The 23102-nt window shown below is 41.2% G+C and overlaps 1 protein-coding gene across 7 annotated transcripts in view; it reads right to left on the minus strand.

Annotated features, from left to right (window-relative positions):
* Positions 1–23102, minus strand: part of FAM13A (family with sequence similarity 13 member A) — a 115679-nt gene that overhangs the window by 29764 nt on the left and 62813 nt on the right. For 5 of the 7 annotated variants that reach the window (XM_059470123.1, XM_059470126.1, XM_059470125.1 and 2 more), the window contains 4 exons: positions 16266–16307; positions 6656–6700; positions 4914–5093; positions 1925–2111 (listed from right to left, as the gene is read on the minus strand). In XM_059470123.1, the coding sequence (XP_059326106.1) occupies positions 1925–2111; positions 4914–5093; positions 6656–6700; positions 16266–16307 (454 nt within the window). The remainder of the gene's footprint in view (positions 1–1924; positions 2112–4913; positions 5094–6655; positions 6701–16265; positions 16308–23102) is intronic. The other 2 variants (XM_059470128.1, XM_059470129.1) reach the window with 2 other exon arrangements.

Here is a 23102-nt window from a genome sequence, read left to right on the forward strand (position 1 = left end):
GAGCCATATGCAATCAGACAGCTCAGAGGAAAGCTTCCCCACAGTGTCCTACATACTCTTTCAGGCTTTGAAAAAAAGGAATACTCAGAAAAGGGTGTTTAAGGAGAGACAACATCACGAACCTCTTTACATGACAAAGGCCTATTAGTAAATGCTAAGGTGCATGTTATGTTATAATCCAAGTAGGTAGCCTAATTGGGGTTGTTATTTGATGTATAAAGGTGTAGCCAAAAGAAAGCTAAACCATCACACATCATTCTGGCAGTCTCTGAAATGCAAGTATGTAATAAACATACTCATTAAAACTTAAAAAGCAGCTTCTGCTCTGCCAAAACAATAGCACCATGCTCTCTGCAAGATGTTTCATAATGATACTTGCAGTTGATCATCCCACTCTGACATCTCCTAACGCAGAGCAAGCAAGAACTGCTGGTCATCTTGGGCAACATGCTTTTAATACAAGATTAATTCATTTCACACTCCTTTCAGCCTTTGCCCTTCAAGAGATCAAAAAATGAGGGGCAGGGTAAAGCCCAGTGGACACAGCTAAGTTTGAGGATATTTCTTCTGGGCACAGTTGAAGACTTCATGAATGCTTTTCAGGCCTGCAGCGAAAGTGGACACTTCCATCAGTACTTACTTCTTAAATCCTGATAAAAACTCTCATTTACATTGAAACTGCTTTAGACTCCACAGGCACAGAGAAAAAGTAATGAAAAGATCATAAGTACTAGACCTTTGCCTATCTCAAAGTGCATTGCTACAAGCAAAGACAGAAGTGTGAATGTGTCTGTCTCACTCTGCTTTCATGAAGTATCACATGGGAAGATTGTGGATACTGAGCACTAAATTTAAGTTACTAAATTGAGCATAGTGTACAATTTTTGGCATCTTGCCATCTTTTGATCATAATGAAATGCAAATCCACCTCTTTCTAGAATCTCTGCACAGGATAAGAATATCATATCATTGCAATTTTGTGATCTAAACAAAATGAGTCCAAACACAGGTTACATTAAGAACTTGCTTTCAGCAGGCTCTACAACTTAATCAAGCATCACTGAAGGATATGCCCTATAGGTCAGGACAGCATTTTCACACAGCTCTTGCTGTTCCTGTTAACCATGCAATGCATGCTTGCTGCAGGCACAGCACTTCTGTCACTGCATGCAAACCCTGCGCTGATGCACAATGAGGTTTCTCAGCTGCTGACACCCCCGTCAGTGTTTGCTCTGGCTGAGAGGGAAGGAAGGTGAACCAGTTTTATTTTACAGCTTGTAGAAGGAGGGAAACTGTCCTGTGAAGGTCACACAAAATTATGCAGGAAAAGTTCTACAGTACTCCAGATTTTTACAATGTTATAACAAAGTCATTGATGTCTTCAGTAAAAAGTGGATAGAGGGATCACCTTTTGGACCAACACTTCAAAGTGCTTTCCAAATTGCAAGCACCACAGCAAAACACAGGCTTTAGGGAAATGGCATAAAATGCCTTTGCCATCTCATTATCAAGTAGTCACTTGAAATCTAGTTTCAGAGCTTAGCAGGAATATGAAAATTAACTTGACGTGAACATGAGAACCTACATCTAAGGTTCAAACTCCTTGCAAGGCTTCTGAAAGACTGGGAAAAAGACCTCTATCCTTTTATGCTTTCCAAAATGCTTCACCAAATTCAAAACCAAAAAGGGGCAGAAAGAGAAAATGACTACACATGGAGTATCACAGCAGAAATACGGCATCTCAGTTGCCTCATCACAAGGGTTACAAGTGTCTGATCCAGTGTTTCCCATAGTCCAAAATAGACACTGAGGCCTGTACTGCAGGCAAAAATGACTACTTAAGGAAGCAGGTGTGCACTGAAATAAAAAAAGAGCTTTTCCCATCCTAGTAACAGACATCAAATAGTGCAGTGTGCTGGCTTACCACAGGACTGTCCTGGTTGTCATTAAGCTCTGAGAGCTTGGTGCTGGATTTCTGCCGTTTTGATTTATTCCTTTCACTAAGGTATCCAGAGCTGGTGTCTTGTAATTTTTCTACATCTTGAGTAGCTAGAATACAATCTTCAAGACTGCTGAATCCAGAGGGAATGTTCTCCTTGTTGACAACTTCCCTAAAAAGAAAAGGGACATTACAGCAAAAGGTTGATTAAAACACTCTCTCACTACATTTATGGTAGCAATAGAGAACTACATTATATGGGCTGGTGGAGTTCCAGCAACACCATCTATTCCCTGTGAAATGGTTCTTCCCAATGCAGCCAAAAACACACAATGTGCAATGCTAAATCCCACTGAGGAGCACAAGCCAATTGCATACACCTCAGTTGAAAAAGCTGTGAGGATCCATGTTTGGGATTTAATTCACTTGCCACTAAACCAAACACACAGAAGCCTTCACATGGAAGCTGGACTAGCCCCTGGCTGCCTGTGCAATTTTTATAGAGAGTATGAAGCATATTTTCCTTTGAGACACGAGCTTTTCATTTAGAAAAATGATTCACAGCTGCGGTCCAGGGATCTCCTTTGGTGCATGACACCGCATAATTGGCCCTCTTACTCATAACTCTCAAATGCAAGAGCAGGACTGGGTGGTGCTTTAGCCAAGTGCTTGATTTCTATTTGGGAATTACACAAAACATAAAAGGGAATGTACCTTTGCAATGGTAACACAACTGCCAGGACAGAGTTTTGTTGTGTTGGGAAGAGGATGGGACAGCCAGCCCTAAGTCACCACGTGATGGACTCCCTGGGACTCTCTGGACTTGCAGGGTTTGTGCATGCTTACCAGAAGCCTGGCATATGGCTATCTAGCCCTGCTGCATCCTTCAGCAGACAGCTTTCCATTTGGAGGACTACTTAACCACTTGTTAAGTACTCCTCCCTCCACTTTGCCCAGCAGTGAAGATGCACATACACATCACTACACCATGGGAACACGAGAAACACCAGGTGTCTCATTACCCTGCTTGCTTACACTTGACACTGAACCTGGAACATTTGCTAACTCTGTGTGGCTGTCTTACACAGTGCTGTGCAACTCCAAAGCCTGCTTTCATGAACAGCAGGAGAACTCATCTAGACTCGACTGGTGTGATAAGAAACCAGTCACTCTGCAGTATCTGGACAGTGCCAGCATGGCAAGTATTCAGACCAAAAACAAAACTAGAAGGTTCCAGTGACTTTCTAGACGATAGATCTTTAGGTTCTGTTGGTGGAAAAGAGACACAAAGAGGTATGATAAATCTCTGACTAAACTTCTAAGATAACACATTTGCCTTTGTGGAAGTTTTTACAAACCCTTCAGCAGACCAATTACACATTCAGAGTCTGTAGATCATTTAATCTTCAAAGCCTGGGAGTTCACCTATGTGATTTTGTGATAAACACTCTTCCTGCCTGTAGTCCCATTTTGTGACATTACAAATCCTCTTGTGATCCATCCATCACAAGGCAAGGAGATGAAGTCACTAACAATCAAAAAAACAACAGAAAGACGTTTTGAAAGGAATTCTCAATTTTGATAATTTACCCAGAGAAATCCCAGCAATCTAATCTAAGGGAACCAGGGAAAACAATTTGGACCACGGCCAGCACTCAAAACTTCCAATGTGCTTTAAATCCTTGGCTCCAGCTTTCTGGACTCAGCCTGAATGACTGTGTCAGTCATATCTAGAGGCAGCTCTGTAACTCAGTGCTGAAGAAAAGCCCTGCAGTACTATATGCTTCCGAACACGTACACTAGCCAGGCTCTGACCTACTTACCTGAGAAGCCTGTCAGTGGGGCTACTTAACAAGAAAAACTACTTTGGAGCTGCTGCCATATACTTTGGTGACTTGCAAGAGCCAATTTCCCAGGCCACCTTTACAGTGTATTTTGATTCACTGTGAAAATAGTGCCTTTTATTTTTTCTTTTTTTTTTTTTTTTTTTTTGTAACTACAGATTTTTTGTACAAGAGTAGCACTGACATATTTTGGGAACTACCATGGATGCAATATTAACATGAGGTATCGATGGCTATGCACCTGTATAAAAGTAGCTTCATATAAGAAGGCACAGATCCAATAGAATTTGGGGAATTCAGCACCCAGGAAACAACAACAGGAGACTAGATGTTTATTTTGGAATCAACTTCAAATCCTAGCAATCCAATACTGCAGTGAGGCATACACATTCCTTACAAGAACTAGTGCTGTGTTACAGATAAACACATGAGTTGAACCTGGTCTTGTTTGGGCTACAGTTTCTCAAATACAGCTCTGCCTTGTGTAACAAGTTGGTTAAAGCTGTGGTGGTAACACATTTGTACCACACAATAGATGTCACAAGTAGAGGAGTAAGAATAGAAAAACAGGTATTATCTTCGCTCTTTGACAGACATTTAAGGAAATTCACTATTAAGTCACACTTAAACTTTGTGTAATAGGGCAGATAAAAAAAAATCTTAGATTCTGATTAATCAAAAGGAAGATTTTTCTAATTTCAGACAAACTCCCAAGTCTCCTCACTAAACCCAAACACAAGCTGTGCCTCCACACACAAAAGTGGAACTTAATCTCATTTTTGAAGACATTCTGAATTCAGAAAAGCAGCTGAGCCCAATGTTTTTATCTAAAAAAAGTTAAGGGCAGCAGAGCCAACTTTTTGGGAAATTCCACTAATGCAACAAATACCGTAAGTCACCAATTCCAAATACTTAAATTAATTAAAACCTTGACTGCATAACCCTCCTAGATTCTTATCATGCTTTGCCCCACTCCATGATCCAGTAAACTCTACATTTCCCAGCTCTGACTGATGCAATGGAGCTCTGCATGGGCACTGCAGTCTGGGCAAAGGTCAGTGCCTTGATAAGAAGAAATGACTGGGGTAGACTTAAATATACTTTCCAAAACAAAGAAATCAGGCTCATACATGTCTCTGTTTCTCCGGGCTTCCTCCTGCTCTTTGTGGTGCCGCCTCCTCTGCCTGGCAGACACATTAGAAGAGGCTGAAGATGTCCCGGATTCAGAGTCCTCTGAACTCTGGCCGCCTGAGCCATGAACATCAAAGAGATGCTGCTCCACGGCTGAGCGGATTGTCTTCTCTAAATACCTGTCAAGCCGAAAAATAAGGTCAATTGAGCTCAAAGATTTTGTGGAGCTCCCTCTCTGCAACAATAAATAAAACAAGGGTATCTGTGGGTTATGTTTTCTTAGGGTGGCAGCACAAAATGTTCCAGCGCTACGACATATGCAAAGAGCAATGCCAAAATCTTCAGATACCCGCTGGTTCAAGTCCCTCAGAATAGCTGAGCCTTCCCAATTAATATTGCTCTTTTTATTTCTGGGAATGTCTGAAATTTCAGTAAAACATCTAATTTTACTTACTGCAACAACAGACATTGGTGCCTCACTTTCATCCTCCACTTAAAAACCCCAGCTGTGACAAAATTGCATTTGATACCCGGCCACGCTGACAAGGGTCACGTCTGTTGTGCAAAACAAGCTCAGTAAGGCAATGGATCACCTGCAAGAAGGTGATTCACTGCTGTCTCACAGAGGGATGACAATATGCAGTAGCTCACTGTGAACTCCTCCCATACATTGTGACCAAGCATGGGTTTTGTTCTGAGTTCATGCCATTTTACACATTCTTGGGCCACATTCTTGTGCATCCACAGCCACCCTGACACTGCTGTGAGACCACCCTCACACTCAATGGCACTAAGACAGCTTCCACAAAAGCCACCACAAGAGAGTCCCTGCAGTTGCATCAGTTAAAGGTGTGGGACTACTTGAACTTTCAACACCAATGAATTTTTGTTTTGGTACTGCCATTCTCTTGTAATATTTCCTTCCTTCCTTCCTTCATCAGAGGAAGCTTTTATGGGAAAAAGATTTTTTTTTCCAAAGAGATCATACAGAAACACATTTTTGTGTACATCCCCATCCCATCTCTGTTTCTCACAGTGCTTTAAGCAGTCATTGAAAAATGGGTTTTTCAAACTTGCATGTCCAAAGTCCATGTATGGCTTCTACTGTTTTTTCCATAATTAAAATATTATTTCAAGATTTGCTGGTTAATTTTCAACTGAGTAGCTACAGTATGGGAATCAGTGCTTGGGCTCATTTCTCCTTTACAAAAACTGTGCTAAGTTGCTATACTTGAAAGCCTGCTGAGACTGCAGTCCTGGAAAAGTCAGAAGACCTTAGCAACTGCAAAAACCCAGATGGTTTAAATAGACAAGTATGTCACTATTGACAAAGATCAGTTCTGCAAACCCATCAGCCATTGGGAATTCCCAGCTCCAGCAAAGGAGCCAACTCATTTTAGCTCTGCTCCTCCCAGTTACAGCAGTAGGGTCAGGTCACGTCCTCTGCTGGGATGCAATAGGGAGCAAACAAGAGCAAGAAGATGACAGGGTGCAAAAAACTTCTCAAAATACGCAAGTTCTGCCTAAGCAAAACATCACAGACACAGTGAGCAAAGAACCAAGGGCCTGAGAAGTTTTCAGGAGGAAGTGATTTATTATCATTGTAGATCAATTGCTTTGGGAAACAGTGTCTCTTTATTTGTTTATGTAAGAACAACTCTTAAAGAGAAATCAAAGAATAACCAGCAATACTTTAAAAAGCTCCAAGAAAGATAGCTACAAAATTGTAAAAGACACTTACTCTTCTGTAGCAGGAACATTGCTACTGACTTGTGATACGTGGGTGCTGTACAAAAGAAAAAAAAAAAAGAAAAGAAAGGTAGATCTTAATATCAAAATAAGGTCTTAAAACTTCTTGCTCTTTGCAGTGCGAAGATTCAAAGGTCTGAGCTGTCTCAACAACAACTGTGTACACAGGTCACAGGTTTTCCCCTTAAGGAATTTTCACTCCCACTGTGACGCGGCATATTTTGACAAGTCAATATCCTCAACAATTAATTTCCCCGTCATTCCCATGAAATAGGCAAAGGTCTAACAGCAAGTATTTCAACCTCAACACGTTACAGATTTTTTTTTTTGTGGGCTTTCTGCTGCTGATGTTTTATTTTCATGACAACCGTCCTTGTCTTTTGAAGCTGACTTGAAAATATATTCACTTAATATTTAACTGCTCTCTCTGTTTAACTATTCTCTCTTTGAACATGCTCAAAGAATATATTCATATTCCTTGCTTCACATTTTAAAAAATAAAATCTATGCATGCTTCTCTGGTTTTTACCTCAGTCTGTTATCAGGCTCAGGAAGAGCTGACACAAATGTAGATGTTATCACTTGCTGTTCAGAGCCCTTCTGAACAAGCTGACCTGGCACAGGTGTCACTGCTTTCTTCCCTCTGTCAAGCTGAGTCCCATCCTGCCCCTTCTCCATCCACTGGCTCAGCTGACTCAGCCTTGCAGATAAGGTGACACTGCCTTTTCATCCTTCCTGCGACATCCCTTTAGTTAAATAAGCTACAGGCCTACGGGTTTCATTTCAAATTATCCCCGTATCAGCAGAGTACAGCTGGCTGATAAATCCCAGTAAAATGTGGTCAGGGTACAAAAGCCAAGCTGGATGCAATATGGTCTTCCTGCCAAAAAAGCCACTCATGGTTTTCAGTCTTCACCAGTTTCTCTCAAATAATTTCATTGCAGAGCCATCAACAGCTGATTTGCCTTTGCTACCCAAAGGTTTCCTCTCTGCTTCCCCTGAATACTTTGCACTTCACTGTGTGGGGCTGGAGCCAGCTAAGAAGCTGCAGCTCTCTCAGATAACCACTCTGTGGCCTTACTGGGTTTGAATGCCCCTTGGGCAGAAGGCAGGCAACAGAGGAAGAGAAGATAAATGAGGGGCCACTACAGCTAATTTAACAAAAGCGACAAAGCAGTGTGACTCCTCCCCACAAACACCCAGCTGCAAATCACACTTACAGCATGCTTCAGGCTGAGCTAGTGTGCTCACCTGGCTCTAACCACACACACATCCTTGCCAGTCCCACCCTCACCCAGTGCTACTCTCCAGCCCCAGCACAGCTCACTGGAGCACACCAGGAAAGCAGCCATGGACGTGCCAGTATGTTCCACATTACCTGAGCAGGACCTGAGCAGTTGTGCCACGCAGATCATTTCATGAAGACATGCAAACAACCATTACTGTACCTATTATTACAGATAAAATACCTGCATACAGGAAACAAAATTTGCAAGATCACACTCTTCCCACATCTAACATCTTGACTATCAACTACAGGATGGCATTGGAATTTGAAGTGCACATTTCAAGCTCCCTACTTGCTTTCTGGTTTGCTTACAGGAACTATGTGGCCTCTTCCCAGCCCAAAACTATTTCTTAAGACCTGGATGTTAATATATCTCCCATGGAGACATATTAACAAGTAAGGTGCTATTGCGCTAATGTGGGCTAACCCACACTGTAAGACACAATTCATGTGCTTGCTACAGCTCCTGCACCCATGGGAGTAAGTTAATGCTGTATCACCTTTTTATAGTATTACATGCAAGCCAAACTGAGTGAGGCTGTCTTTCATATCATACTTTTCTTCTCTGTTTTCATGCCAGGAAAGTGACACTGGAGAGGAAGAAAGGATTGTTTGGATTTTAGCTTTTTAAAACATCCCTAGGATATAGGTTTATTTATTTCTACCAATACAATTTTTTCTAACACCCAGCACATTCTAATTCACTGTGTGCTTTAGTTAGTTAGTTAACTACTTAGTTAGTTAACCATATACTTTACTAACACCAATTCAGTTTTAAGTATATTAACTTAATTTTTAATGATGCATAACAATTAATTTCCTGCATCTAGAAAAACCCTATTCAGACAATACGGGTTCTATAAGAAAGACAGTAACATGGTGATTTTCAAACTACTGACAAATAACAAGGAAGTATATATCCTATACATGCCAGCTGAGTGGATGACTACAAAAGGAAGCTCTGATATTCTGATTTTATTGTACTGAATCCAAGTTTATCCTTAGCTCTGGTGCTAAGTTAATGCTCTTTTATTAGCCCCCACTCAATAAGACAGAGATTTTAAAGCAGAGTTTTTCTAGATACACTAACTTTCTTTTAATTCCACAGTTGGCAACTTTTCTGCCTATTTCATTTTACATCTTAATTTAAATGTGTTACTAAATTGCTTTACTTACTCCCCACCAACCTTTCTTACAACAAAGAACGTCCCATCCAAAACAAACAGCGGAGGGGAGAGAGTTACACAGCGGTTTTGGGATCCGAGCCTTCTGCAGGACAGAACAGGCACTGCAAGAGCACCTTGGCAAACGCAGGCAAAGACACCACCCTGGAAGGATTGCAGAGCCCAGACAAGCAGGCAGGGTGTACCCTGCGGGGTTTTCCAAACTTCTTGGGTGGCAGAAGCCGCTCTGCTGTTGGATTTCTGGGGAGCAGGCAGGGCGAGCCATGCCTGAAGAGCCCTCTTGGCTCTTGTGCCTGCCTGCGCAGGCAGCTGCCCTGCTCAGTAATCACCCGGACAATGGAACTCCTGCTCTGCTCCAGTTCATTATTGTCATTATTTTCTTCTCACATCTGCTCCATATCACTGATATATACAGTCAATTATCTCCACAGCTAGATTATCTTTATTAGATTATGCAGCTGCTGTTGCAGAGCATGCTGAGAAATAGAAATCTCATAGAAATTAAAGGTTCTCCTCAGGTGACCAAAGGTAGCAGGACAGCTTCCCAGTGCTGGGGGACTTTTACTTTCAGAAAACCTGCATAAAGGCACACAGCTGTTTGAAGTGCTATGAACTTTTGAACTTATTTCTTATGACCCTCATGCTTTTCCATTCTGGGAAGCCTGACCTCTAGCACTTCCCACTTTTGTCTAACTTGTTTACCCAAGTTTTGCTCACTTTCAGAGGTGCTCTATCAGCTCTAGATAATGTCTTACTTCACATGTAAGGCAAGCTCTTACTGCATGGCCTCCTTTCTTCTTCTCTTCAGCCCCCAGGACAAGAAGGTGCTATCTTCCATCACCATTAAATCTCACTGCACCCCCTAACTAGTTCTAAGTTTAAAAGATGTACACCAGAGTGAGAATTATCTCATGTAATGCCTGCAGCTTGTCTGGTCTGTGTTGGGCATCTTGTGATAGCAGATGTTGGATATCAATGTCCTTACTCCTGATCTATTTCATTCATGCCACTACTGAGCAAAGTATCTTAGCATCTAGAAAAAAACAGCAACAAAAAAAGATCCAACAGAGCAAACTAGGAAACTGACATACTGGCATAGTGCTTTTGGAGACTGGGTTTTCATTTATGAAGTAATTTAATTAATTCTTGACAATACCTAATGGCCTAATTCATAAGCTGCACCTGCAGACTAAAGTCACCTGTTGCTGAGATGTATTTACAGTCCATCTGCTTTATTCAAGAAGCAAAGGTAGCTTTTGTTTTTGTTTTTTTATAAGTCAAGCACAACAGTAAGAAAGTCTCAATATATGCAAAAACTTTACCATTTTGCTGTTCCAGCAAGGTTGAGGATGTTTAAATGGCTTTGACATAACAGATGGGAAATTTCTGAAGTCCTGAACACTGTATTTCAATCCCTGATCTAGGAAGTTCCTATTCATAGGGATTTAAATGGTCTAAATGCTATCCACTCTCCACACTGTGACACACAATACTGCAAACTCACGTGGGATCCATTTTAAGACAACTGCTTTATTTGACACACTTTCACCAAAGAGAAGTGCTGTGATGGCACACAAAATGTGAAAATACTGAGTTTAAAAAAAAAAACAAAAGGGGTGTGCTTAGTTACTGGGATGTTCCATCACACAAAGGACATGTCATCATTATTTTCTCAGCACCTTCATACTTTCACAAGCTCAAATTATCCCTCCTTTAAACGTGGTAAATTATTTTTTACACTTAGTAACTACACAGAAAACTAACCCGACTAAAAGCAACTTTATTCAGGATTCCTAATGTTTTTCACTTGCACCTCCTTTATGATAGATGCACACTGACACCTACTGCTTGGAGCAGAGACAATCCTGCGAGGGATTCATAGAGGCCCCATGATTCAGCTCGGTGAATTTGCATGGCTGTGTCCATGCAGGCTGCCCTGCAGAGCAGGGGAATAACCCCCAGGGAGCCTCAGCCCTGCATGGCAGCCAGGTACCAGAGCAGGGACACCCAGTGGCCTGGTGGTTACTTTCAGCCAGTGCAGGTGTGATGGACATGAACACACATCACACCGTGCACTTGGGATCTCTTATGGCACATCCCATGGAGGGAGAAGTGTTCAGGGTGAAGGTGGCCAAGCAAATTTCTGAGCAGCTGTGAAATCCACAGCAAAATTTTCCAGTTTCTTGAGCAAAGTGACCTGAGAACAAACAGCATAAAACACCTTGCCCAATAAACTCCAGGGTAAGAATACCTGACCTGTAGTATTTAAAGAGTTGTCTCAAATAAAAACTGTTAAAAGGAGAAACAGCCAGTTGTACTAAATAATGCCTGCAGGAGTACTTCTAGGAAAAGAACCAGGCAAAACTGTCCAATGCCTTGCCTGGCACTCATGGGTATTTAATGCAATCTTTGGCACTGCTTGTGATGTCAGGTCTCATTGCAATTTAATGCTCTGAATGCTAACAAGGAAGCTCCACACTACAAAGCTTTTGCTTCTCTCCCCTGTGACATCACTCTGGCTTATCTCAGGACAGGGAGCTCCTCTGAAAGCACCTACATGACTAACATCACATCTAAGGCACACAGGCCAGCACAAAGCATGCCTGAAGACCCCCTGTCTTCTGAGAACTCACTGCACACAGAGAGTGGAATTGTGCTTACAGGGACTTGCTGCTTCATTACCTGAAACTGCTGAGTGCTTCCCAGTACTCATTACTCAAACATCCTGCAGCTGGTATTCACAGTTTCACTAAAGAATTATACAAGGAGCACTTTTTAACAATGTCAACTCCCTTCACCACAAGATTTTGTTATTACAGAAGGTTTTGGAAAGTAAATGCCCTTCAGGCATGACTCCCTGGAACAATCAATCACCTAGCAAGGTTTTCCTCTTCTTTTAACAATGCAGAAATCTCCTTGCCTGGTACTGAGCACAGCTGAGCCAACAAATTATCTAATCAAGGACTACAGAGGTGGAGAAGACAACTCTGGTCAGCACAAGGTGAATGGATTCGAACCCAGGTCTCTCAAACTGGTCAAGCTGGCACCATCCTTATTATGCCCAATGAGAGAGGGCTCCAGCTACGAAATTAATAATTTTCTGCCCAAATAGATTAATAAACTATTTGTACATATCCTCTCTTGCATCAGTATAATTATTAAGATAAACATTCTCTCTTCTCTGTCTAAAACTCAGGGGGAATATGTGTGCTCTGGTTAATTTCTTACAGTAGCCAGGATCTCCGTGCTCTTTTCTCCATCTTGTAACAGTCTTCCCATTTATTTAATCATCTTCACAAACCTATAGCTACTGGAACATAAGTGACTTGAAAGTGTTTAAAGCTCACCTGTCTATTGTACAGGGGTATCCATACTTCTAAGTGTACTGAAAATACTTCCTTTATATATCCACTGTCATACGAATACTTCAACTTAGGTATTTTTATCCTTTACTTCCCTTTCATCCCTCCATGAACAAGTATGTTCACATCTTTTTTTTTCCCCCTGGCACTTCCAAATGTGAGCAAGTCCCCTTTCAGGGCAAAGATTTTCATTATTAGACCTCAGGTATATGACTTTATTATTTATCTTATTATTTCTTTTAGTATATATCTTACATTTTATGCTTATCTTTACAAACATATATAAAACATCTTTTATACATATACATATGACAGGAAGATATTTTATAAATATATCTCACTCTATATAATATCTCACTGTCACATGTTTTCTCCTAGAGGACGCTGCCAACCCATTCACCCTCCTGAATTTCTGTTTTAAGCTCAATTAATGAACATGATTTGACCTTATTATGCTAGTAGCTATCAAGGAAAAGAAGTTCATGGCACTAAAGGATCTCCAGCAGCAATCCCCTTCCCTTCCTACCAGGAATATCCATAGTTCTCACCTCCTCCCTACCCATGTTTAAGTTCTAGTACTCATGCCCACTTTTTCCATATAGATGGCATGATATAAAACATTTTGCTGACATCAGACAGATGAGGTCCTTTTCTTCCACTCTCTAGAAGTCTTTTAAAAAATAACATGGTTGTACTGGTGTTACCACTCTTTACAAACCCATGTCACATTTTGTCTCATTTACTGCTTACTCTCATACTGCTACAGACTGTTTATTCCCTTACAAAGTAGCAGTGGTGATAAAGTTTTGACTTACCCAGTATTGAAAGGAAAAAAAAAACCAACCAATCAGTGTTATTGGTGGTGTTCTGACAGTTCTGACTTTAAAGTTAAGACCTTTGGTATTTGTCTTATAGTTAAAAACATCAACGAGGGAACCATCTCGATTATTAGCTGACATGGTACAGCACTGAATAAAATCAAGCCTGATTTGATCCTGCTAAAACTGACCAATTGAGGGTGTGCCGGTTTTGGCTGGGGTAGAGTTCATTTTCTTCCCAGTGGCTGGTATGTGGCTGTGTTTAGGATCTGTGCTGAACATGGGGTTGATAATACAGACATGTTTGTGTTATTGCTCAGCAGGACTTACACACAGCCAAGGCCTTTTCTGGTTTTTGTACTGGCAGGGAATTTAGGGGTGTGTGGGAGGCTGGGAGGAGACAGAGCCAGGCCAGGTGACCCAAACTGACCAAAGGGATATTCTAGACCGTGTGCCATCATACTCAGTGTATAGGGTGGGGGGGAAAAGGAGGAAGGGGAGGGGATGTTTGGAGAGATGGCATCTGCCTTCCCAAGTAACCATTGCATGTGACAGGGCCCTGCTCTCTGGAGATGGCTGAACACCTGCCTGCCCATGGGAAGCACTGAATGAATTCCTTGTTCTGCTTTGCTTGTGTGCATGGCCCTTTCCTATTTACCTATCTTTATCTCAACCCACAAGTTTTCCAGCTCTTACCATTCCAGTTTTCTACCAAATCCTGCTGCTGGGGAAGTGAGCAAAGCAGCTGTTTGCTGGCTGGGGTTACTGGGGTTAAACCATGACAGAGGGACACAATGTTCCTTCCATCTGGCAAGAGCCAAGCATTATGCAGTGTTTGGAAGCTAAAGAGCTCTTGTTCCCACTTACTTAACTTGTTGTATAATTATCTATATGGAATTACTGCATTCACACTGCAGTGACCACCCTGTGCCCAAATATTCATGATTCATTTGAAGGATTACTTGAGCAGTATTTCAAGCTATGTAAGTGTAGTGAACACCTGTAGTAATAGAAATAGATTTGACCATCAAACAGCTAAAGCAGACAGTCTTCCCTTCCTTGCCCACGGTGTGAAATGCAATTCCTACATATGTTACACACAGCCTCTGGGGCAACAAGGTGAACTTTCAAAGTTACACAGAAAAACTGGCCACCCACTCAAGTTCTCAGTTGTTGAAGCACCAGGAATCGCCAAGCCAGCCCCAGCTCTTCTGCCAAATTAGCTGCACTTGGCAACTGACCTCAGGATTTCTGATGTGTTACAAACAGAAGCAAGACTTACAAGCTGTTCCCTTTATTTACAAGTAACTGTATCCCAGCAATGTTACAAAAGACACGGGCTTGGCAAGAAGCCTGTGTATCAAGGTGTGCAGCTCCCTCTCTGCTCCTACCAGCCATTTCTTCACTTCCCAGCTATGTGTTTATTCCTGACTGTTCTCTTCCTATTTACAAGACAGATTCCCATGGAAACCCATCCCTTCGTTTCAGTGGACACACTCAGTCTTTGTTGCCCCCCCCCCATAAGCCTACATCTCTATTTAACATGTTCAAATTTGCTCCCTTCCAGTCAGAAATGTCCTGCTTTGGTAGCAGTTTTCTCAGATCCACTCCTTGTTCCCCATCTCTCCTTGGTGATCTTGACAAGGTCAGCCAAAGAGAATCTCCTTCATGGATCATCTTTCTATAATCCAGGAAAGGGCTTGGAAGGACAGTTCTGAGCAGTAAGACAGATGGAAATGTAACGAAATCCTAAAAACATTTGAAGGTCACATTTAGCCAGAAAGAAAAACAAAGAGGCAGACAATTTTCAATGAAAAAATATGAAGATTTAAATGAGGAAAAATTTGAGACAGGGGAATGTATGTATGCAGCTACAAAATAATCTCCTGAAGGAAAAGGCAGAATCTCCTTTGACAGTTTGGAGCTTTTGAGGCACAGACTGAGTAACAGCTGCACAAATGGATTGCAGGGAATGACAGTGCATCAACCCAAAGGCAGACAGGATCATGCTGCCAGGCTAGTCCATGAACAATTCCCTGACAGACATTTCTGCACAGCAAGCATTGACTGCACTTCTTCTATGCTTCATGTTAGAAAAATTCTTTAAGAAAAAAACCAAGCTACAAAGTTAAACAGAAATATATGCCAGAGATTAACAAATTTCAGACATCACTGTAAGAATTCCAATTATCACTGTTCTCACAAAAAGCACCACTGGGATTTCTTTTTATTTGTTTAAATTCAGTAGAGATCAAAGAACCCAATTATAATATCTGGCCCTTCCTCCTCTGCAGCCCTTCATTGTTAATTGCTCTGGCTCCTGTTCTTCCACTAAGCATAAATGAAAGCACTGAAACTGAGCCTGCTACTGAAGCAAGCAGAGCAAACTTCCACAGATCTCAACAGAATTAGACCCCTTTTACAAGCAGTGACTTTGCCCTCCAGTTGGCAAAACAAGAAACAATTTGTTCAAATGCAGCATGAGCACCATTCCCTCCAGTGAGGCTTGCTGGGTACCCGGGCACTCTCCTGCTTTTCTAGGCTGCAGCAGGGAACTAGATGGGCTGCTGACTCACCATCTGGTTCCTGGTTTCTTTCTGAGCAGCACATGCTGCCAGTTCCTCAAATCCTGTAGCAGCAATCTCTCCTGTGCCTACAGATAAGCTACTCGGGCATCTAAGACACATAACAAACCAAAGAAAAGAGGAAAACCATGTCCATCTTGTAATAAAAACCTTAAACCCTGGGCCTCTTCTCTAAATACAAAAGAATTGCAACAGAGATTGTATCTACAAAGACTCATGCCACTAACGGAGCAGTAATTACAAATGTAAAATTAATGCCCACTTTGATTACAGTCTGTTCAGCACTTCTGAACCCCTCCCCACATTTAATTCAATAAGGAGTCAATCCCACACAGAAAAATCAATGAAAACAACAGAGTAAATACCTCACGTAGAAGGGTGACATAGGCCGCTCATCTTCTTGGGAGCTAAAAACAAAATATATTTTGTAAGTTAGTATGCAGCTCTGACTTGTATTTGCAGCTGAAGATACTCACTCTTAAAAAGCAGAGACAACAAAAGTGAAACTGCACCCATTACAGAGGTAACACTTCAGTCTGTTTTGTCCTCTGGTTGACACATGGAAGAAAGCTTTAAGTTACTTTCCTTAAATCCTGGAAATCCAACTCATTTCCCAATGTCCACAAATGTGGCGTAACAGATCCCCTGCTAGACAGCCAGGAGTCATTCTGACTCTGCAACAGTGCTAGGGCTATTCCCATAGCAACAATCAAGCATTTTGCCAGGAAAACCAAGAGAGTCCTTTGCTGTCTGCTGCTCCAGAATTAAACAATCTGCCTATTAAAGCCAAATTTGGGAAAAAAAAAAAACAAAAAAAAAAAAACAAAGGAAATCTTGAGTAACCAAAGAAACAACTATGGCCATAGGTGTACACATGAGGCTACCTACTCCCCAGTTTTACCACTCCTGTGGAAAGTTTATTTGAATGATTTTTCTGAAGGTTTGAGATCAGGGATTGCCACTGGCTGGTGTGGAGGTCTCCTGACAAAATGTTTAGTTGTGTTTTAGTCGTCAGATGGCCTGGCCCCAACATAAGCACCTGGCAAGTGACTTACCAGCCCTGACACAGCTCATTGTGCCTGTCCTGGCACAAGGGTAACAATGAGCTGGGACACAGCAACACACATGATCTCTTGGATTTTATTGGCCTATAAAAGCTGCTCTAAACACTTGATAAAGGGGAAAGGAACATCTCTGTAGGATTTGCAACTAGGAAATCAAGTACTCAGGGACTTTCTGCAGCTTCCATTGGAGCCAGCATGCAGCTCCCTCAGCAAGGTGAGCTGAAACTGGTCTGCAGCCAGGTAAGTACCCTGCCCTCACGCTGCACAGAGCCAGAGGCAGATTGAACCATGGCTCATTTCCAACCCAGCCAATGTTAGAACAGATCCACAAACATGAACTCCAAATTCACGGAGGAGAGCAGAGCATAAGGGAGAAGGCAAGACACAAGGGACTCAAAAAGGCAGGCTGACAAATAAACAAGCCAGTGCTCCAGAGAAATAATCACCTCAACTAGAATATGGAAAGACTCACAAACATACATCTACAGAAAAGACCCTAAAGGACAAGATGCAGGAAACCTAATTTGAGGGTAATACCAAACACCACAGAGTGGAAGGAAGTGAATCTGCCTCTAAATCAGTGTGGCCTGCCAAAACTTTATGCTCTCTGAAAGCCTGGACAGCTTTCAGCAGCTCCCCAAGAAGACTGGGAGCACAGCTGCCAGTGGGAACCTTGCTGCCACTTCACCAGCCTGTTTTCAGTGGCCTGGACAAGCTGCAGTGCCCAGGGCTGCTGCTGCTGCTCCCAGAGCCACGCAGGACACAGAGCAGTGCACAGCAGGGGGAGAGTGCCTGCCTGTCAGCTGAGGCTAACAGCACCTCAAGAGCCTTCATGAGAAACTGCTACAGCTTTGAGACTGCCTAGAAAAGGTTGATGGAAACGTGGAAATACACATTACTGCCTTCCCTGAAGGCAACCTGCAACAAAGACATAGGTAGGAACCTCTGCTAGGTAAGGCTCCCTCCCCTGATGGTATGAAGTCTCCCAGCCTGTATGCATGCTACCACTTTATTTGGCACTCACAGAATATTTTTTAAGTGTAAAGAAAGCACTTTAAACTCACAAAGCTTTTTGCTATGTTCAGTTCACTGCTTAATAGCTGTACTTGTAATCTCAATGCAAACAAATCCAAGTAGTGGACAGAAAACATGAAAAATTTTTTCTCACATAAATGAAAGTTCACAGTGCCATGAAGATTTCTGTGCATTAATGCAACTTCAAATGACACCACCAAATGCTGCTTTATGTGCAAGTGGCAGTTGTTGAAGCCACACCAAACATGTTTTCCATCATAAACACCCCTCCTTCTTTCAAGGTTTGTAATTAACTTCCAAATCAAAGCAGCACAATCATACAAAGTCCAAATAATCTTTTGCATTTATGCTCCCAACGTTTGTTTTGACAGTGCAGATGGGAAAGTAGTATTCAGCAGGGACTCTGAATCCTCTTGCATTTCCTTCCCTTTCTTCCACAGCAAATGTAACTGGATGCCTCTTAAGTTCAAGCAAGTTTTCTAACTGCATAAAATTTATCAACCCATACAATGAAATTGAGGGCAAACAAATATTTTAAGCCCATTAGCTGGGAATGGCAGAGAAGAAAGCTCTTACAGAAGTCAGAAACCAAATATCACTTTCATTTAGATCAAGTGTCAAGATTTCACATGGTTGGTAATAATTGTAGCTGTGAAAAACCTCTCTTACTCAATAGTGGTTCAATAGTTTTACAAGTGCAGCAAATGAGCAGTAGCTGAATCTGGGGTGAAGACCTCCAACCCAACTAGTATGAAATCCAGACTTTTGACAAAACCACAAAAATATTCTAAATTTCTACCTTGCCCAGCAAAGAACTTATCCATTAGACAAACAGGCTTAGCAGTGAATTAAATTTTGGGAGATTTTTGTCTGGTTGGAATTATTTTATCCTCAAAGTTTTGTCCAGATTTACATATGCTTTATGTTCAGAAGGCATGAAATAACTTAAAAAAACTCCAGTTATTTATTCAACTATCACTGATTACCTGGCCAAGCAGGTGAGTGCAAAATACAGCAGCCTCTTTTCTCAAGCATATAAATAGCTCACCTAAATCCAGGGATTAAACAGAAATTAATCGCTTCCATGAAACACTTGGGAGATTACATGACAACTTCCTTCCTGCTAAAAACCAAAACAAATACCAGCCAAACTAAGAAAAAAAACAAAACAAACATAAAAACCCACAACAAACCACACTTGTTCTATTTCATGGGTAAAGAAGTAATATTATGTATGTTTGCGACCACCACTGAAATAATAAAAAGTTTGTCAGACTGGATGGAACACCAGTTTAGCCCACCAGTTAGTTTAGCACATTTTGGGATTGTCAGGCACATCCTTTTCATTTCTGAAGAAGGAAATATAGGAAAGCCTAGGTGAAGTCTAAATGTAAAATGATCAATCTCCATTACAGAAGGAGAGTTATCCTTTTGTGCCTCCCTCTTTTGCAGCAGGAATGTTACAGGCAGTGTTACATTCACTTCTCACATTCTTAAACAGGTAATCATGTTTTGGTTTTTGTTTTTTTCTGATGTCTCATAGAACCACGGAATCGCTGAGAGTGAAAAAGACCTCTCAGAACAAGTCCAACCTTTAAATCATCTTGCCCTGCAGGCAGAATAAGGGAGGTGCTGAGCCTGTTGCAGAACACCCAATTAGATGGAAAGTTCCCGATTTATTTAGGTGCATAAGGAATACCCCACCCCTGTCTCAGCCCTGTCCTCGCTGGCCTGAGCTCCCATCACAGGTCAGAGTGGCTCAGGGTCCTTCCTCCTTCTTTCATTTGCACTTAACCAGCAGCAGCTCTTCTGTTCCTGGCACTGGAACCTCCCTTACAAAGCTACTGCTGCTTTCCTACTCCACATCTCTTTTCAAACTTAAATGGGACATTTAGTCGATCAAATTTTTAAAAAATACTCCAGATTTCGGCTTTGTGGGAGTTTTTTTGTTAGATTTTTTTTTTCTTTTACAATTATGAAAATGTACTTTGACTCATGGGTCAACATTTTGCACCAGAGATGAAGGGCCTAGACACTGGCAGGGTCTTGCTGCTCAGCCAAGGTCATGTTTTCCTAATGCCCTGCCAGAGGCTCTGTTTGTTCTGACCTTAAATGTTAGATAAGGGAATGGCTCCCTTTCGATTCTACCACAGAAATTCTCCACTTTGAAAGAAATGCAGCTGGTTTTTAGTGAGAATTACTTTTTCAATGCAAAGCAATAGCTGCTTTTATTTTTAATGCAATCAAACAAAAAGCCAATGAAAAATTCAGTGACATCAAATTACTAATAATATCAAAAGTTAAAGCAGGCTTTGGAGGGAGGAGAAGGAAAGCTATGTTTGGGTGACTTCTGAAGGCTTCAAACTTATCTCCCTCTTGTTTTTTTATCATCATTAAGAACGCCTATGCCTCTTTGGATTAAAAGATTGCAACTACTGAAAATTTAAACAATATTGTTTGTTTACTTATTATGACATTCAACACCAACAACACTAAAAACAGCTTCAAGGAAACATTGATTTTGAGGCCACAATAGCGCTTTTTGCTGAAGGTCTCATCTTATTCACAAATTTTTCAGCACTTTTTCACCTACCCAAGTCATTTCCCCATAAAAGTTATTTCAATGTTGCAAAAAAATGCAAGATTGAAACAGCTCATGAAAATTTATTGCATGCTTATTTTCTCAATAGAGCTATTTACCCATAGCTTGTGCTTCACAGCAGTGGGTAAAAGGCAATGATTTTGCAAATGAGAAATAGCAGGCAACACAAGCTTTTGCCTTCAAATAAATCCTTCAAAATAAACTTCCTTCAAATAAATATTGAGGCACATTATGCAAAAGAAGAAAGAATAATACCATCCTTGATGCAAGATTAACCATAAATTTAATCTAACATCATAACACTGCAGTGACACAATGGTCATCACTAAAGTCAGGACCTACCCTCAATCCTTGAGCAATGCCACCCTTGCTCTACATCCTTAAATGGAGGGGGAGGAGGGAATGCCATATATGCACTGTTTAAAAAACAAATGCTCAACAGCTATTTTCCTGTGAGAGTTATTTCCATGCCAACATTTCCATTTTCCCTGAAGATTAACTTTAATAAGTCAAAACCATAACGTGTTGTTTCAGATATTTATCTCCAGTCTTTACAATAGCTGTGCTTACATCTAACCATGCATACCACTGAAAATTAAGTAAGCTACTCAGCAAATGAGCCACACATCAGAATCCAAGGCTGACAACTCAACTTTTTTATTCTGAACTTACGTATTCTGCAAAAATATCATACTATGCAAAATATCTCCAATTACTTGGGTGCGGGTGAACTGGTTTAAATATTAAACTCCAAAGGATCTCCTCATCTTCCTCAAAGCTGTTTCTTCAGCATGTTTTTCCTAAAGATCTCTCAAATAAATTACAATGCACTGGCATCTATCCAGAGGCATAACTGTGCAGGCTGTATATGAGGAGGCTCTGAGACTGAAGCATATTACCTGAAAAGGAAAAAAAGTATACTGAAGGCTTTCTGCACACCTCCTTCTACTTCAAAGCAACATTAGAGATCACAGAAGTATAGGCTATCCCATGGCAAGCTGAAGTGAGCAGAACTTCTTGCTGATTAAGTGCCACTGTGAGCAAGAGGCAGATTTTCCATTTATATTAACATACCTGAATATCCCGGAGCCCTTGACAGCATAATTTTGTGTAATTATTTTGTGCTTACTATCCTTCTAGATTGCAAATGTGTTTATCTTTTATAAAATGACGTCAATGTTAAACAGCTCACTTTTGCTGTTTTACTTCTTAAGCTAGTTGGGTCTTATTATGAAAGATGGGGCAGTGTCTTTTCTTTTACTTGTGGTTTGGCAATGGTCCTCACTAGGGTAAAATCAGAAAATGGCTCAGAAAGAGGCAGAATGAATGTACCAGCCAAAGTCTCACCTCTTCTCAGAATTTAACAGTGAAGTTGCATAACACACACATACCTGTTGCATTATAATGGCAAAGAACTGTTACTAGGTAACCAGTGATTTCAGTTTCAGGATTGTTTGTTAAAAGCTTGCACACTTCAAATAAATGTATCTAAGGGGCCAGTTTTTAGGCAAATATTAATATTTTCTTGCTTAATCAGGTGGACACCCCAGAGACAAACACCAAAGAAAATTTCCACACCAATCTCCTCTTTTAGTCAGAGCCTTCCACTCCAGTGGTACTGAGCAAGAGCTTCCACAAGCTCCTACACTCACCATGTCACAGCTGTGACAAGGGGTCAAATCTGAGCTTGGAAGACAAAAAACTCACATAGCATTTTCTAACAAGCTATGACTCGAGGAAGATGAGAACCACAGGTTTAAATTTTTCTTCATTCTTCCACCAGAAGAAAAAAACCCACCCAAACCCAAAGCAAACAAAGAAAAAACTAGATTCAAGTTCTCTCCGCCCTCAGAGAGCATACTTCACATCCATATTCCAGAATATACTTCATTAGGGCTTGTCAAGCACTCCCAGTACCTTGGATAGAAAGTGATAGCAAAGTCCAAAAGATCAGACTTATTTACTTATGTACAACTTAAACACAAAAATGTTCACAAATCTGATAAAGAGAACACAGCAGCCACCCCTCCCAAAACAAACAAACAAAAAAAGGTGGAATACAGCAGTGTTCTCGGGCTGAACTGCTGGGAACTTGTGAAAGATCCCAAATGAACCAACCAGTAAGATAAATCAAACAATCCTGGTAACCAATCAGGTAAATCAAACAAGCCTGGTAACAATCCAGACAACTGCTGCTGTACAGGTTAGAAACTGATCAGTCACATTCCCTATTGCTTTCAGATGCACTTGCTAAAAATATTTGTGATGGCCTCACTCTTCCACTACCTTGACTTGTTAAGCAACAGGGGCCACCGATCACAAACAAAGGCCAAGTGTGTACCTGCCTTCCTTATCTCCTACTGAAACTGGCAGATATTACTGTAAAAGGCAGCCACAGGCCTCAGCTTTGCACAGCTGTTGTTAAATCTGCAATACACTGAGCTAGAATGCACGAATCAAAATATGCATTAACAGCATTAGTAACACTCTAACTACGAAGC

Source organism: Ammospiza nelsoni, chromosome 4 (assembly GCF_027579445.1).
Source record: "Ammospiza nelsoni isolate bAmmNel1 chromosome 4, bAmmNel1.pri, whole genome shotgun sequence".
Classification (NCBI taxonomy): Eukaryota; Metazoa; Chordata; class Aves; order Passeriformes; family Passerellidae; genus Ammospiza; species Ammospiza nelsoni.